The following is a 16,729-nucleotide window of genomic DNA, read 5'->3' on the forward strand; positions in this document are numbered from 1 at the left end:
TGACTCTAGGGATAGATGAAACAGGTGGTTTTTAAAAATTCCAAATCAAGGCCATATCACTCATCTGCTTAAAAACACTTTAAAAAAAAACAAAAAACAAAAAACACACACACACACACTTTAATGGCTTTGAATTGTCCTAAAGTCTAAAATCCTTAACTCACCAAGATCCAGATCCTACCTATCTATTCAGTCTCATCTTGCACCTTTCTTTAGTCTTCATATTGGTTTTCTCTGTTTCTTGAATGTCATATACTCTGGCTTCAGAACATTTGTACATGCTTTTGCCTCTCTGTAGAAGCCACTCTACCCCCTACCCACACCAGTTTTTTCTAAATAAATTTTACTTGGTGTTTCTTCAGGTCTCCATTTAAATAAACATCACTTCTCTAAGAAAACCTCCCCCACACCTCCTAAATTGGATGCACACAGACATAACACATGCATTCTTACTAATTACCACCAAAATTGAGTTTCGGTCTCATATTTTCCCATAGCATCCTGTATTCTTTTGTAGCCTCATCACCCTTGTAATTGTTTCCACCATCTTATTTTGTGCTTTCTGTTTGTCCCATTTGTTAAGCTTTTTTCCCTCCTTTGTTATTTTCTTTTAGATTGCATTTTTTCTTTGCTAATTTTGAAGTTATATACTCTACTGCTATTCTGTTAGTGGTTTCCCTAGAAATTTTTTAATGCTTAGTTACCTCAGCAGTTAATGTAAGGAATTTTTCTTTTTTTTTTTTTTTTTGACTGCGTTGGGTCTTCGTTGCTGCATACAGGCTTTCTCTAGTTGCGGCAAGCAGGGGCTACTCTTAGTAGCGGTGCGTGGACTTCTCATTGCAGTGGCTTCTCTCGTTGCCGAGCACGGGCTCTAGGCGTGCGGGCTCAGTAGTTGTGGCACTCGGGCTCTAGAGCGCAGGCTCAGTAGTTGTGGCACACGGGCTTAGTTGCTCAACGGCGTGTGGGATCTTCCCGGACCAGGGATCGAACCCGTGTCCCCTGCATTAGCAGGCAGATTCTTATCCACTGTGCCACCAGGGAAGTCCTGTAAGGAATATTTTAACTTGTTACCTGCCCTGATACGATAGCCATTTTATCAATGCTTTTGTTCTCTTTTTATGATATCACAATTAAAACATTGTAACTATTTTATATAATCAAGTTTTGTTTAGATTTACATACATGATTACCTTCTTCCTTTGGTCATTATTTGTTCTTATGTCTCGAAGTTTCTTCTGGAATCAGAGATTCCTTTTTTTTTTTTTTTAACATCTTTATTGGAGTATAATTGCTTTACAATGGTGTGTTAGTTTCTGCTTTATAACAAAGTGAATCAGCTATACATATACATATATCCCCATATCTCCTTCCTCCTGCGTCTCCCTTCCACCCTCCCTATCCCACCCCTCTAGGTGGTCACAAAACACCAAGCCCATCTGCCTGTGCTATGCAGCTGCTTCCCACTACCTATCTGTTTTACATTTGGTAGTGTATATATGTCCATGCCACTCTCTCACTTCGTCCCAGCTTACCCTTCGCCCCTCCCCGTGTCCTCAAGTCCATTCTCTACATCTGCGTCTTTATTCCTGTCCTGCCCCTAGGTTCTTCAGAACCAATTTTTTTTTTTTTTTTTTTTTTTTTAGATTCCATATATATGTGTTAGCATATGGTATTAGTTTTTCTCTTTCTGACTTCACTCTGTATGACAGACTCTAGGTCCATCCACCTCACTACAAGTAACTCAGTTTTGTTTCTTTTTATGGCTGAGTAATATTCCATTGTATATATGTGCCACATCTTCTTTATCCATTCATCTGTCGATGGACACTTAGGTTGCTTCCATGTCCTGGCTATTGTAAATAGTGCTGCAGTGAACATTGTGGTACATGACTCTTTTTGAATTATGGTTTTCTCAGGGTATATGCCCAGTAGTGGGATTGCTGGGTCATATGATAATTCTACTTTTAGTTTTTTAAGGAACCTCCATACTGTTCTCCGTAGTGACTGTATCAGCTTACATTCCCATCAACAGTGTAGGAGGGTTCCCTTTTCTCCACACCCTCTCCAGCAGTTATTGTTTGTAGATTTTTTGATGATGGCCATGCTGACTGGTGTGAGTTGATACCTCATTGTAGTTTTGATTTGCATTTCTCTAATGATTAGTGATGTTGAGCATCCTTTCATGTGTTTGTTGGCAATCTGTATATCTTCTTTGGAGAAATGTCTGTTCAGGTCTTCTGCCCATTTTTGGATTGGGTTGTTTTTTTGATATTGAGCTGCATGAGCTGCTTGTAAATTTTAGAGATTAATCCTTTGTCAGTTGCTTCGTTTGCAGATATTTTCTCCCATTCTGAGGGTTGTCTTTTGGTCTTGTTTATGGTTTCCTTTGCTGAGCAAAAGCTTTTGAGTTTCAGTAGGTCCCATTTGTTTATTTTTGTTTTTATTTCCATTTCTCTAGGAGGTGGGTCAAAAAGGATCTTGCTGTGATTTATGTCATAGAGTGTTCTGCCTATGTCTTCCTCTAAGAGTTTGATAGTGTCTGGCCTTACATTTAGGTCTTTAATCCATTTTGAGTTTATTTTTGTGTATGGTGTTAGGGAGTGTTCTAATTTCGTTCTTTTACGTGTAGCTGTCCAGTTTTCCCAGCACCACTTATTGAAGAGGCTGTCTTTTCTCCACTGTATGTTTTTGCCTCCTGTATCAAAAATAAGGTGACCATATGTGTGTGGGTTTATCTCTGGGCTTTCTGTCCTGTTCCATTGATCTATATTTCTGTTTTTGTGCCAGTACCATACTATCTTGATTACTGAAGCTTTGTAGTACAGTCTGAAGTCCAGGAGCCTGATTCCTCCAGCTCCATTTTTCTTTCTCAAGATTGCTTTGGCTATTCGGGGTCTTTTATGTTTCCATACAGACTGTGAAATTTTTTGTTCTAGTTCTGTGAAAAATGCCAGTGGTAGTTTGATAGGGATTGCATTGAATCTGTAGATTGCTTTGGGTAGTCGAGTCATTTTCACAGTGTTGATTCTTCCAATCCAAGAACATGGTATATTTCTCCATCTGTTTGTATCATCTTTAATTTCTTTCATCAGTGTCTTACAGTTTCCTGCATACAGTTCTTTTGTCTCCTTAGGTAGGTTTATTCCTAGATATTTTATTCTTTTTGTTGCAGTGGTAAATGGGAGTGTTTTCTTAATTTCTCTTTCAGAGTTTTCATCATTAGTGTATAGGAATGCAAGAGATTTCTGTGCATTAATTTTGTATCCTGCTACTTTACCAGATTCACTGATTAGCTCTAGTAGTTTTCTGATAGCATCTTTAGGGTTCTCTATGTATAGTATCATGTCATCTGCAGACAGTGACAGCTTTACTTCTTCTTTTCCAGTTTGGATTCCTTTTTTATCTTTTTCTTCTCTGATTTCTGTGGCTAAAACTTCCAAAACTATGTTGAATTATAGTGGTGAGAGTGGACAACCTTGTCTTGTTCCTGATTTTAGAGGAAATGGTTTCAGTTTTTCACCATTGAGAACGATGTTGGCTGTGGGTTTGTCATATATGGCCTTTATTATGTTGAGGTAAGTTCCCTCTATGCCTACTTTCTGGAGGGTTTTTATCATAAATGGGTGTTGAATTTTGTCAAAAGCTTTTTCTGCATCTATTGAGATGATCATATGGTTTTTCTCCTTCAGTTTGTTAATATGGTTTATCACATTGATTGATTTGCGTATATTGAAGAATCCTGGCATTCCTGGGAGAAACCCTGCTTGATCATGGTGTTTGATCCTTTTAATATGCTGTTGGATTCTGTTTGCTAGTGTTTTGTTGAGAATTTGTGCATCTGTGTTCTTCAGTGATATTGGCGTGTAGTTTTCTTTCTTTGTGACATCTTTGTCTGGTTTTGGTATCTGGGTGATGGTGGCCTCGTAGAATGAGTTTGGGAGTGTTCCTCCCTCTGGTATATTTTGGAAGAGTTTGAGAAGGATAGGTGTTAGCTCTTCTCTAAATGTTTGATAGAATTCACCTGTGAAGCCATCTGGTCCTGGGCTTTTTTTTGTTGGAAAATTTTTAATCACAGTCTCAATTTCAGTGCTTGTGATTGGTCTGTTTATATTTTCTATTTCTTCCTGGTTCAGTCTTGGAAGGTTGTGCTTTTCTAAGAATTTGTCCATTTCTTCCAGGTTGTCCTTTTCATTTCCCTTTCTCTTCTTTGTTCGCACAACTCCCCGGGTTCAGCTTTGGATTTGGCCCCACCTCTGCATGTAGGTCGCCTGAGGGCGTCTGTTCTTCACTCAGACAGGATGGGGGTTAAAGTAGCAGCTGATTAGGGGGCTCTGGCTCACTCAGGCTGGGGGGAGGGAGGGGTACGGAATGCGGGGTGAGCCTGCGGCTGCAGAGGCCAGCATGACGTTGCAACAGCCTGAGGCGTGCGTTCCCTGTGTTCTCCTGGGGAAGTTGTCCCTGGATCACGGGACCTTGGCAGTGGCGGGCTGCACAGGCTCCAGAGATCCTTTTAATAAAGGTCTACTGGTAGTAAACCTTTGGGATTATTTTTTCAGTTTCTTATTCTTTTTTTTTAACCTTGATCTTCAAAGAGATTTTTTTTCTGGGTACACAAGTCTAAGCTGACAATTATTATTTTCTTAGCACTGCTACCATGATAGTGTCTTAGCTTCTATTTTTGCTATAACCACCCAACAAATAGTCTTTTCTTTGTAGGTATTCTTTACACACTTTTTTTTTAGCATCTCTCTCTCACTTTTCTCTCTCTGTTTTTGTTTATGCTTTTTTGCAGGTTGTCCTGGATATGTTTGGGTATAGATTTCTTTATTTATTTTTTTCTTTTTATTCGTTTATTTATTTATTTATTTTTTTGGCTGCATTGGGTCTTCATTGCTGCATGTGGGCTTTCTCTAGTTGCGGTGGGCGGGGGCTACTCTTCATTGCGGTGCACGGGCTTCTCATCATGGTGGCTTCTCTTTTTGCAGAGCACGGGCTCTAGGTGCGTGGGCTTCAGTAGTTGTGGCATGCAGGCTTAATAGTTGTGGCTCGTGGGCTCTAGAGTGCAGGCTTAGTAGTTGTGGCGCATGGGCTTCGTTGCTCCACGGCATGTGGGATCTTCCCAGACCAGGGCTCATACCCATGTCCCCTGCATTAGCAGGCAGATTCTTAACCACTGTGCCACCAGGGAAGTCCCGGGTATAGATTTCTTTTCTTCATTCTGCTTGGAAGTCCTATCATTTCTAAAACCGAGGACAAATTTCTTTCATCAGTTGTGATTTTTCAACCATTATCTTTTCAATATAATGCAGCTCCCATTTTATCTCTTGTCAAAATTTACTGAGACATATTTTGGATCCTCTCATTCTATCCTTCATATCTCTTATCTTCTCTTTCATATCTTCCACCTCTTTGTCCCTTTGTGTTATATCCTGATTAGTTAATTTAGAACTATCTCCAATTCACTGATTCCCTCTTGAGCTATTCTAATCACTGTTTAACCTTTGTCTTGAGTTTCTAATTTGTTATTATTTTTCCATTTCCAGAAGTTATTTGTTACTGTTTTGAAATATGCCTGTCAGCGTGCCCCTAATTTTACAAAAAGAATCAATAAGCAAGATATCAAGAGTGATTTGAGAGGATCATTTTAGGTAAGGTGGTCAGGAAAGCCTCCCTGAAGAAGTGAGTTTGAACAGAGAATTGAATAATGAGAAGAAGTCCTCCACATGAAGATCTGAGGGCAGGGCATTCCAGGCAGAAGAAATATCAAAAACAGAGAAAAAAATATCAGAAATCAAAGAAGGCAGGAGCAAATCAGGTATGTTTGAGGAACTGTATGAAGATTGTCTCAGTCACTTAAAAATCAAGAGACTAGTCAAAGCTTTTCCCTAAAGTCAGATTATAGAGTGTCAAGAAATATAATTGTTATGGTATATTTAAGCTGGATTTTTCTCTTTTCTGTTTTGTAAAGAATATCACAAAAAGCCATGCACTTTAAATTCAGAAGTTCCATAAATAAATGTTATTTACCATGTAACTGTCACTTGACTAACCTAGTTAGCTGTATGAAGTATACAAAGAAAAAGAAATCAATTTCTTTATAGCCATTACATTTTTCCTGAATATTTGTTATAGTTTGATATAAAATTGGCCACTCTATCACCACATGGTTTCCAGGTGATAATTCACTGAGTTTTTGTTTCCCTTATAATTTTTTTCATGTATTTTCCCTCCAAATACAGCTTTCATAATATGTACCTTAACTTTGAAGTTATCAGTGTACCAAAATGGGGTTCAAAATAACAGCTTGAATAAAGTAAAGCTGATATTACTTCTATATTTAAATCTTCCTCTTAGTTTTCTATTACATGAAGAACAAAATTTAAGTTTTCTTTCCATGACCTACATGGCTTTGCTAAGACCTTGTGCCTGTCTACCCCTCTGGACTTACTCCTTTTCGTCTCTTCCTGGCTTAGTATGTGCAAGTCACACTATCTGTCTATTTCTGACACATTCTAAGCTTACTTCACTTCTGAACCTTCACTCTTGCTGATGGCTTTCCTGGATTACTCTGCCTTTAAATCCTCTTCTTTCTCTGGCTTGGCCCTGTTCATCATTTATATCTTAGCTAGAATATCAGCTTAACAGTAAGAGAATAATAAATTCCAGTGTATAAAAATAACTTCTGGGTGATAAAGAAGAAAGCACCATTAGAAAAATCAAAAGAGAAATAGTAGTCTATGAAAAAATATTTATAATTTATATCACAAAATAAAGGACTAATAACTCTAATGCATTAAGAGTTTCAAAAAATTGAGAAGTGAAAGATATACCACTGATAGAAAAATGAGCATTGTTTTACTGTCAGTTCATAGAAGAAGAGGTTTTAAAAGCCTTTAAACATAGGGAAACACACTTATAAACTCATAGGAAATGCAGTCATATATGGTTCACACCCATCAGACTGATAAGAATTCAAGTTTAACAACATAATCTTTCTGGTGAGACTGTGAAGAAACAGGCAATCTCTAGTATTCTCATTACTAGGGGAATACAAACTGGTAGAATCCTTATGGAAGGGAATTGACAATACGTGTTAAAATTATATATGCATTTACTCTTTGACCCAGAAATCTCACTTCAAGGAATTGAGCCTATAATTACACTTACATAAATACCGATGATATACACTCAAGGTTATTCATTGGGCGGCATTACTTATAATAGCAAGGGATTAGAAGTAACCCAAATGGTTAACTAAATTATTGTACATCCACACAGTGGAAAACTGAGCATTTGAATAAAAAGGGTGAGAAAGATCCCTTTTTAGTGACATTTTCAAGTTTTAGGAGATAAAAGCAAGATGCAGAACAGTATATATATGTTCTCTGTTTGTATAAACAAAGCAGGAAAGATAAGACCTATAAGAGAATGAAGTAAATGAGGCGGAGGAGGCAGGATAGAAGTGTTGTGAATGGACCTTGTTACGTAGTTTTATATAAATGTTCAGATCCCAAAGAATAAGCATTTTTTAAAGTTAAAGCAATCCCTAAAATTTGAAAAAGAATGTAACAAATGAGCATAGCTGCATCAAGTTAGTAATATATTATCACTGAGAAAAGAATGATGTCAAGTGACTTTACCCAGTATTTTGACTATACATTCTTGGTGGAATATATTCTAAGGACAAAGGAGTGCTTCAAAGAAATTCTAAACTTCTTTTAGTAATATTAGTAATAATATTGCCATTGTTTGTTATTTTGGATCTCTAGGATAAATCAAATATATAATCATGTTAACATTGTTTTGGGAAACCAAGATTTTTCAGGGTAAGAGAAGAAACAAACAAGTGTAAAATCAAAGTAAACACCCTGTAATATTACATATGTGTAGATTGGAAATGTCACTGCAAACTCATGATTTTTTTTTCTTTTCAAAAATGTGCATTTCTTAGTCTGACCACTGAAATATTCTAAAAGCAATAGCACGACAACTCAGTGGCATTGAATTTAGACCAAGATTGTGGTCTTCTAAACATTATTTTCCCTTAAAGGGAAATAGGCTTCTTTGGAATCCAGGTCTGGATCAGAAAATGTATAAGATGAGCCTGGAACATCTTGTGCCAGCAAGCAAGGATGTGCCAAAGACTAATTTGTCAACCAAATACAGGAGGCAACGTTAAGAGTTCCCCATTGGCCAAATAAGAGAACATTTAAGCATCAAAAGGAAGAACAGTTTCAACTGAAACATGTTGAATGTTTTAAAATCCATTAGTTCATGATAATCCAAAAAAAAAAAAAACAAGGTGCTCCTCAAAGTCATTAGTCTACACTGGAGAAGCATAGCATACCAAACTCCTTACTTTGAAAATGAGCAATTAGAGGAAAGAGTTAAGCATTTATTTTGCTTTGCTTTTACAAATTGTATTTCAGGACAACCAAATAGTCTTTTGAGGAAGATTCTTAAAGAAGAATTTCAGTTAATAAATATGGCAGACATGACAGACTTAAAATATTATTATTTTGCAATGCCTAGTAAGATAACTGAATCAAACATTATCAGAAGATAAAACTATTAGAGGAGAGGTTGCTTGGCGAACTTTACAATGGAGAGGTCAGGCTGTTGTCATCAGAATACACTGATCACTTAAGCATCATTAGAAATAGACTTTATACATCACTTGTGAAGTATTCCTGCCAGAAACGTTGAACATGAATCTAAGCAATTTTTTAGGTCAGTGGTTCTCAAATGTGGTCCAGGAAGCCCTCAGTGTCTCTGAAACTCTTTCAGGGGATACACCAGGTCAAAACTAATAATAACATATTATTTGCCCTTTTCACTCTCATTCTCTCACAAGTGTGTAGAGGAGTCAGTCAGAGGCTGAAGTATGATTTCTGAACACATTGAATACAGAAGCATATATGAGAATCCAGCTGTCTCCTATTAAACAAGAAGCTTAATAGAAGCTAGGCATTTAAAAGATTTGCAAAATTATTTTTTAAAGTTCTCACTTTATTTTGACAATGTTATTTTTCATTAAAATGTTTTTATAAACATTAACATTTATAGAGTTATCAATTACAAATATTTAAAGTTTTTAATTAGTTTAATTTATAATATGGTAAATATTATAACTCACCTAAACAAAAGTTCTTTGAGGTCCACAGTAATTTTTAAGAGTGAAGAGATCGTTGAGAACCAAAAGTTTGAGAACCATTTGCTTCAGAGCAAAGTAAACGACACCATAGGAGAGTAAAAAGAACAAACCATAATGTAAGACATTCTCTAGTAGAACTGATGACCTGGCCTCTTCAAAGTCAGTGTCATTATTTTAAACAATGAGGGAAAGGGCTGCTATAAATTTTAAGAGACATAGCCATCAAGAACAACACAGACAAATTAGCTCCTAATTTGAACATACAAACTGTAAAAAGACATTTTGGACTCACTAGAGGAAATTCAGTACAAACTAAGTATTAGGTGATAACAAGGAATTTTTATAGTTATGTATAAAAATGTTCATATGTTTAAAGATGCATAAGAATATAGAAATGATGTGACAGCTGGAATTAACTTTAAAATACTTAAGTAGATAGAGATAAATAGAGCAAGTGTAGCAAAAATTTAGGTAATTGTATAAACTGAAGAGTGGATAGAAGGAATCATTCTATATTTTTGAAAGGTATCTCAATTAAATTTCTTTTTTAAGAAAGAGCAAGTCATCTTCCCAGAGGCTTTAACTGATCATTTATTCCAACATAGTAACCTCTTCTCACCTGCCATTGTTATTATTCTGTTCTGTCACTATGTTTTATTTTCATTGTAAGGCCTTACCACCTTGTGAAATTAATATTTTATTGACTTTTCTTTGTTCTACTAGAATGTAAATTACATGAGAGCAGGAACATTTTCTGTTTTGCTCCCTACTGTTTCCTTTGTGCCGTTTAGAAAAATGACTGGCATATTATAACCATGCAATAAATATTAATCAAATGAATGAACTGTAAAGCTATGCACTGATCTTTTATTTATCCACCCAGAAGTAACTGCTTCGGCTTTCAATCCTTCCAAATCATTTTCTGGAAAAACATACTCAACACACACACTTACGCAGTCTCACTCTCTCTTCCCAGAGCTCATTCCCACAAATCATTCATTATATAATCCTCTATAAGTTGTATTTTTAAAATATTTTTAAACATCCATATGTTACTGTTTTTCTGCAGATCCATTTTAATACTTAAATTGATCTGCTTAGCTGAGTAGTATTCAATTTTCTGGAAGGATCACATTATATTTAATTCTGTATCTTCAGATATATAAGTGAACATGCTTGAGCTGAGATTTTGCAGTCAGTCTTAATTTTCACCTTAGGACATATTCCTAGAAGTGAAATTGCTGCATAAAACAACATGCATAAAGCTGTTAGAAGTGAAGATAGTGGAGGTAGGTGTAAGTTAGTGACCAGAGGAGATATGATGGGGGGCTTCTGGGTTGATGGTGGTGATCCAGGTGCTGTTTACATCGAAATGTTCAGTTTGTGAAAATTCATTAAATTGTGTAGTTAGCTTCATTCTTGCTATGAATGTTATATTTCAATAAAAAGATGTTTAAAACTCATAAATCACTTTTAGCTGAGCATGTTAAGGGCTAGCAAATCTAAAGTCTTCCAATATGATGTTGTAATAAGTATACATCCCACATTTTAAATGTTTGGTTGAAACTTAAACTTACAGAATACACAGTATAATACATGGGATAAAAAAGAGTGTGTTTTTAAAAATATTTTTCAAGGTATTGACTTGAAGCCTTTTGAAACTTTGCTTTAGTTCAGTATTTGTAGGAATAACTGAAGAAAGAAAAAAAGAACTGCAATGAAATTCTAAAATGGCATATGGTGGAAGTGCTGAAACCTTGTTTAATTTTACCAGTAATATTTCCTAATTAAATTTAGTATTATTAATTTTTACATCCTAAATTTACTATAAGAACTTCACTCTGATTTATTTTGTCCCTTGTCATTATTAGTAAATAGTAGGTGAGTGAATTCTATGGGATTTCAGCTATGTATGCACTAAATAAAAACACATCAAGAAAGCAATAACTCTTCCCTTTTAAAAAAGTGTTTGATGTGCAGAGGAAGGCAAATGAAGGAAGGAAGAACCAATGTTAAAGCTTAATTGATGTGTTACTCTGATATTATTTCCTCCATGACCCTGAAACTTTAACTCAATGGTTAAACAAGTAACAAAAACAATTTTAAAATAAAATTTGGATAAACCCAAGTGATTGCTTTTACACTTTGGTATTATTTTGTTATTAAGTTTGTGGGGTTTCTTCATGAATATATGCTCATTATGGCAAACTTGGGGAAAGCAGAAAATTAGCGAGATTATATTAAGTGTGTATTTTATATATATTTGTGCTTATCAGTAATACTGAAATCTTTGGTATATCTTTGTATATAAAACCACTTAAATGTTAAATACTATTTTCTTAAGACAGATGCCTAGAGGAGTGTGAACATTTTTAAGATTTTTGATAGCATATTACTAGATTATTTAGAAGAGCATTTGTTCCTAAACTGGTAATGTGTGATGGTGGCAAATTTATTGCGTCATTACCAACATTGTAACTTGACTTTTTAAAACATTACACAGATTAGAATTGTAGTTGAATACAGAGTCTGGAATAACTGCCTGAGTTTGAATGGCATATCACTACTTACAGTTATCTTGGGCAAGATAATTAAAACCTCTTTTGCTTTCAGTTTTATCATTAAAAATTGCAAAGAAATAAAACCTATTTATATATTGGGTTGTGTGAGCCATAAGTGGGGTTAAGACATATAATGCTCTTAGAGTGGTGTTCTGCACACTATAAAAATGTTATGGTTTTATATATTTAGATTTTTATATAAGCTCTGTTTTCTAGAAATCAGTTAAATATAAATGATTAATATTTGAAATCAGGCGAATCTCCTAGAGAGTACAGTAGGGAAAAACAAGAGCTGAAGGCTGACTAGAACAATACATTGAGGGGCTAAAAGAAAGACAGGAAGACCCATTTAAGGAGAGAGATAAGAGGTGATCAAAGACATAAAGTAGAAATAGTATTAAGGTATTTACCAAAACTATTAACATAGGTTTGCCTCAAACATCATGAAATGTTACATTGCATTGATTTGGATGAAAGTTTTATTGCTAGTGATTAGTGTTATTATGAAATTTAATTTGGAATATTTTCCCCTTGTCCAAACAACAAAATGTATGTGATATTTTGTCATTAAAATTCACTTGCCTTCATGTACTGAATCTTATTGATATTTACATCTTTAATATTGATGATAGGTAATGTGTTTTTGAAGGTCTTTTAACTCATGTTCATACTCAGGTATGGACTGAGCTTGATGAATTTGTCTTGTAAAGCAACCGGAGATCAATAATATTGTGAGGAGTTAATAAATATGTTTTTAATATATTTAATATTCATATTTAATTTAGTGGTTAGTGATCATCAATTTGACATTTCTAAAGAAAAATCTATTATTATTAGAGCCTAACGAATATAGAAATTGATGATTAAAAATCATTCTCAGCCTCTTTAACTGAACTGGAGTTTCTCTTTGTGTGAAGCTAACTTCTCTCCCATATAGATATCAACTTTTTGACTGTGCTGCCATTTTCTGACTAGCTGAACAAAGTTCATTGATTTCATGATTATTTTGTCAGTCAGGGTCTGCTGTATGCAGTGCTGTATGCTTAGGATTGGTGTGACAGAATTGAGCAAGTCATTGATGAGTCAGTGAATTGGTCTTTATTGAGGTACTATTGCTTCCAGGCCCTTGCTTAAAAGTGAGTCTTGTGAGAAAATCAGCTAAGTAAGTATACTTAATTAGATATAAATCGTAAATAGATTCTAAACATAGTTACTAAATCCCCACAGTACTATTGGGCTTCAGGTGCTAAACTAGGCAGATTGTAATAACACGTCATAAATACAGTATAGAAGAATACGAAGGGTGCTATGGGAATATGAAAGAAGGCTGGGGAAAAATTAGGAAAACCTTTGAGGGGATGATCCGGAAGGATGTGTTAAAGTTAGCCAGGCCAAGAGAGCATAGAGCATACTTTGAAGAATGGACAGAGGCAGGTAAGAGATGAGAAAGAATGGTGTCCTTGGAGGAGTGAAAGACAATTCTGTATTATGAGGGTTGTATTTGTCTGCTTTTAATAGATTCTTCATCAGGAATTTGCAGGAGAATACAGAGCTGAGAATAATTTGTAAACAGAAATCCAAATCTTGGTTTTGGAATGCAAATTCTAAAAAAAATTAACCCAATAAAATGTTGATACTCAAGAAATTGCTTAATTTGGTCATGGTTTCAATTTTCCAAACACCAGTCCATTTTTAAAGTTATCTGGTAGTGTCATGTAGACAATTACCTGACCTTGTTGGTAGATTACATAAGCCTCTCTTTAATTCTATACCTTTTGCACTAGTGTTTGCTGAGAAATAATTAAATCGTGTTGTTAATGCTCGGTCCACAACCAGTAAATGGAAACAATCTGTTTTTATTATTTGGAAAATTTTCTTATAGACAATAAAATGCAGTGTAATAATCATGTTCCTGTCACCCAGAACTAATAAATGTGTTATTTGATCATATTTGCTTCTAATATGTTTTCTCTCGAGGAACTATCACATCCTTTTGTTTATCCTTGAAAGCAACCTCTGACAATACCTATTTATGCATCTCTAAGCAAAATAGTTTTATGTGCTTTAGAGAGTCACATAAATGCATACCAAATGCATTCATGTTCATTTACTCCTGCAACTTGCTCTTCTTACTCATTGGATTAGCAAAAATTAAAAATCTCAACAACACCAAGTGTTGTCAAGGTTATGGAAAAAAATTTTAGTAATATCTACAGAAGTTCAAAATGTATACCCTTCTGTCCAGCACTTACACTCCTAGGTGTGCAGTAGAAAAATTCTTATACGTGAACACAAGAAAACATTTAGAAGGCTTTTCGCTTCAGAATTGTTTGTAATAGTGAAAAACTAAAACAGCCTAAGTACCTACCAATAGGTGAATGGTAAATAAATTTCAGTCTCTCCTTCTGTCTTCTACTTATTTTTCTGTTGCCCTGAAGCATTAAGCATGATAAGTGCTTACTTTTTATCCATCAAGTTAATTATTAGTACTTTGAAAATGTATACACACAAAACAATCTAGTTATGATGTGATATCTCCATTGTGAAGAGGTGATGCTGATAGATGCAAATCAGCAACAGGGGCAAGAAAATGCCCTTTTTTGCCATTTCTGATTTTTTCTTTTTCTTAATCCTAGTTCCCAAGCTATTTCTCCCCTTCTCTTACTGTTTTTGTTTTTTCTATTTCAGATAATCCTAGGGGTTACTGTTTATGATTTTTCTAGCTCTTGAGCCACAGCCTTTATGATGGAAAAAGGAATCATGATACCAGCAAAATACTTTAATATAGGTGACAAAACCACTAACAAAAAGTGAGATTTTTTTGTAGATAACATGGGCAGCCTAGGTATGGAGAATGGGTTATGGAAAAAAGATAAAAGCATTTCTCACCTGGGCCACTGTTTAGAGTTCCTAAAGAAGAAGAATCAGGAATATAGGCCTGATTTGGGTAGTTCTCTTAAAGATGGAACAGGGCTTAAGTCTAGCTCATCCTCAAGACTGAAATTAGCTATCAAACCATCAATCAAGGAGTGGTCCAAAAAGGACAAGAATACCTTTACTGTCCTAGCTAGGGAGCTACAGCCTAGTTTGCATAGTTAATGTAAAGGAGAGAGAGAAGGAGTTCTCTGCACCTCCTTATTTATGGTTTGTGGAGTAGTTAACCTGAAATCGACCATATCAAAAGTCTAAAATTTAGAACTGGAGAAATTCATTAATTTATTCTGTAACATTGGCAAGGAATAACACACTTACGAAGAGTGTATTTTACATGCTATAAACTACATAAAACGAGCAGAATCAAAACGAGTGAATTCAGTGATAAATCTGAATATGGACTAGGTAGTAATGACTTTTGAAGATGGTCTTATAAGACCTTAAAATAGTAAAATTTTAAGTGCTGAAGAAGAGAAATGAGATAGTAAAGGAGAAGACAACATTCATTTCTCTATTTTAGTAGGTTATAGCACTCTACTTTTGTTTATGAAATACAAATGAGTAAGTCAGGATTCCTGACCTTCAGGAATTCAGTCTCATGGAAGAAAAAGATACGTAAATCAAGAATTGCATGAGAGTGTCGTAAGTGTTATAGGATGCTGTTGACAAGGTGAACACTAAGATTCTACTTGGGGGGATCTGGATCTTTAAAGATGAGGCGTTTGGCAAGTTGAAAAGTGGAAAGAGCATTCTAGGCAGAGGGAACCATGCCCTGCAGTTTGAGAGACCTGACACCACATAGCATGTTTGAGGAACTGCAAGTGGTTTAGATGCACAGGAAGTGTGATGGTTGAGATGGGTTGTTGACTAAGCCTAAGATTGGGCTGGATGGATAAACTGGGGCAAGATACTTCATTTAATAATTTTTTAAGGTAGTTATGTACCATGTACTTTATTTGTCCAGTCTCCCTTTTTACCCTTTCAATCTAGGCATTCTAGCCTCTAGCAATAACTGAATTCCTTCCAGTTCCTCTCAATTCTTTTCAGCAAATATTTACTGAACACTTATTATGTGCCAGCCACTATTGTAGGCAGTGGGGATACATCAGTAAATAAAATAGACATGATCTCTGCCTTCACATAGCTTATAGTCTGGTGGATAACACTAGTAAGTCAATAAGCAACTAGAATATAGCCTGCTAAATGCTAAATACTCTAGGTAAGTGTTGCAAGTATAGGAACCTAGAATAATGACAACCAAGTTCAAGTTGTGTCATGAATGACTGAATGATGAGTAAGATTTGGTGACTATTAGGATGAGTGTGGGGATAGAAGGAGAGGATTAAGAGACTTCTAGGCAGAGGAAACTAATTGAAAGTGTGAAAGCCTAGAGGTGAGAAATAGCATAGCACTTTCCCAACAGGTGTCCCTGTTCCCCCCTTAGCCCCTTGCAGTCCATTCTCCCCACGGCAGATTGATCCTTTAAAAACATAAATTAAAATTGTGCCAGATTTATGCTTACAATCCTCCAGTGGTTTCTTGTCTTTCAAAATAAAATTTCTTACCATGGCCTACAAGGCCCTGTGTGACCTGCCTGATTTCTGATTTCATCTCTCGCAGTCTGCTTACTCCACGCTAGTCACCCTGGCCTCTTTGCTGTTCCTTAAACATTCCAGATATGATTCCATATCATAGCCTTTGCACAAACTGACCCTTCTACAAGCTTTCCCCAAGATAATCTGCTTGGTTGGTACCGTCACTTTGTTCAGGACTCTGTTCAAGTCCAAGAGGCCTTTACTGATAATACCTGATAAAATAGCAGCTGCCTTAGTCCTACCCTCATTACTCTTATCAGCTCACTCTGCTTTATTTTTCCTAAGTAGCACTGATCATCAACCTGAAATATGGTTGTTGTCAGTGGTGGTGGTGTATGAATTATCTAACTAGATAACAAGCACCGTGAGGATAGGTACTTTGTATACCTTTTTTTTACTGCTGGTCTCCAAGTTCCTAAAACAGTGCTTTGCACATAATTAAATTATTTTTAAACCTAGTTGAATTTTTTAGTATATTTTTTAAA

The 16,729-nt window shown here is 35.5% G+C and overlaps 1 protein-coding gene across 23 annotated transcripts in view; it reads left to right on the forward strand.

Moving 5' to 3' along the window:
- Positions 1–16,729, forward strand: part of LCORL (ligand dependent nuclear receptor corepressor like) — a 185,035-nt gene that overhangs the window by 136,405 nt on the left and 31,901 nt on the right. For 2 of the 23 annotated variants that reach the window (XR_014244608.1, XR_014244609.1), the window contains exon 6: positions 5,544–5,815. The exons of 18 other annotated variants lie outside the window; for them this stretch is intronic. Coding sequence is in view for 2 of the 5 variants with exons in the window: in XM_082391840.1 (XP_082247966.1) it covers positions 14,458–14,503 (46 nt within the window). In the remaining 3 variants the exon portion in view is untranslated. Of the gene's footprint in view, positions 1–5,543; positions 5,816–14,403; positions 14,526–16,729 lie in introns of those variants that run through there. 3 more of the 23 variants (XM_082391839.1, XR_014244610.1, XM_082391840.1) reach the window with 3 other exon arrangements.

The sequence above is a fragment of the Balaenoptera borealis genome (genome assembly GCF_965194805.1).
Source record: "Balaenoptera borealis genome assembly, chromosome: 4".
Lineage (NCBI taxonomy): Eukaryota > Metazoa > Chordata > Mammalia > Artiodactyla > Balaenopteridae > Balaenoptera > Balaenoptera borealis.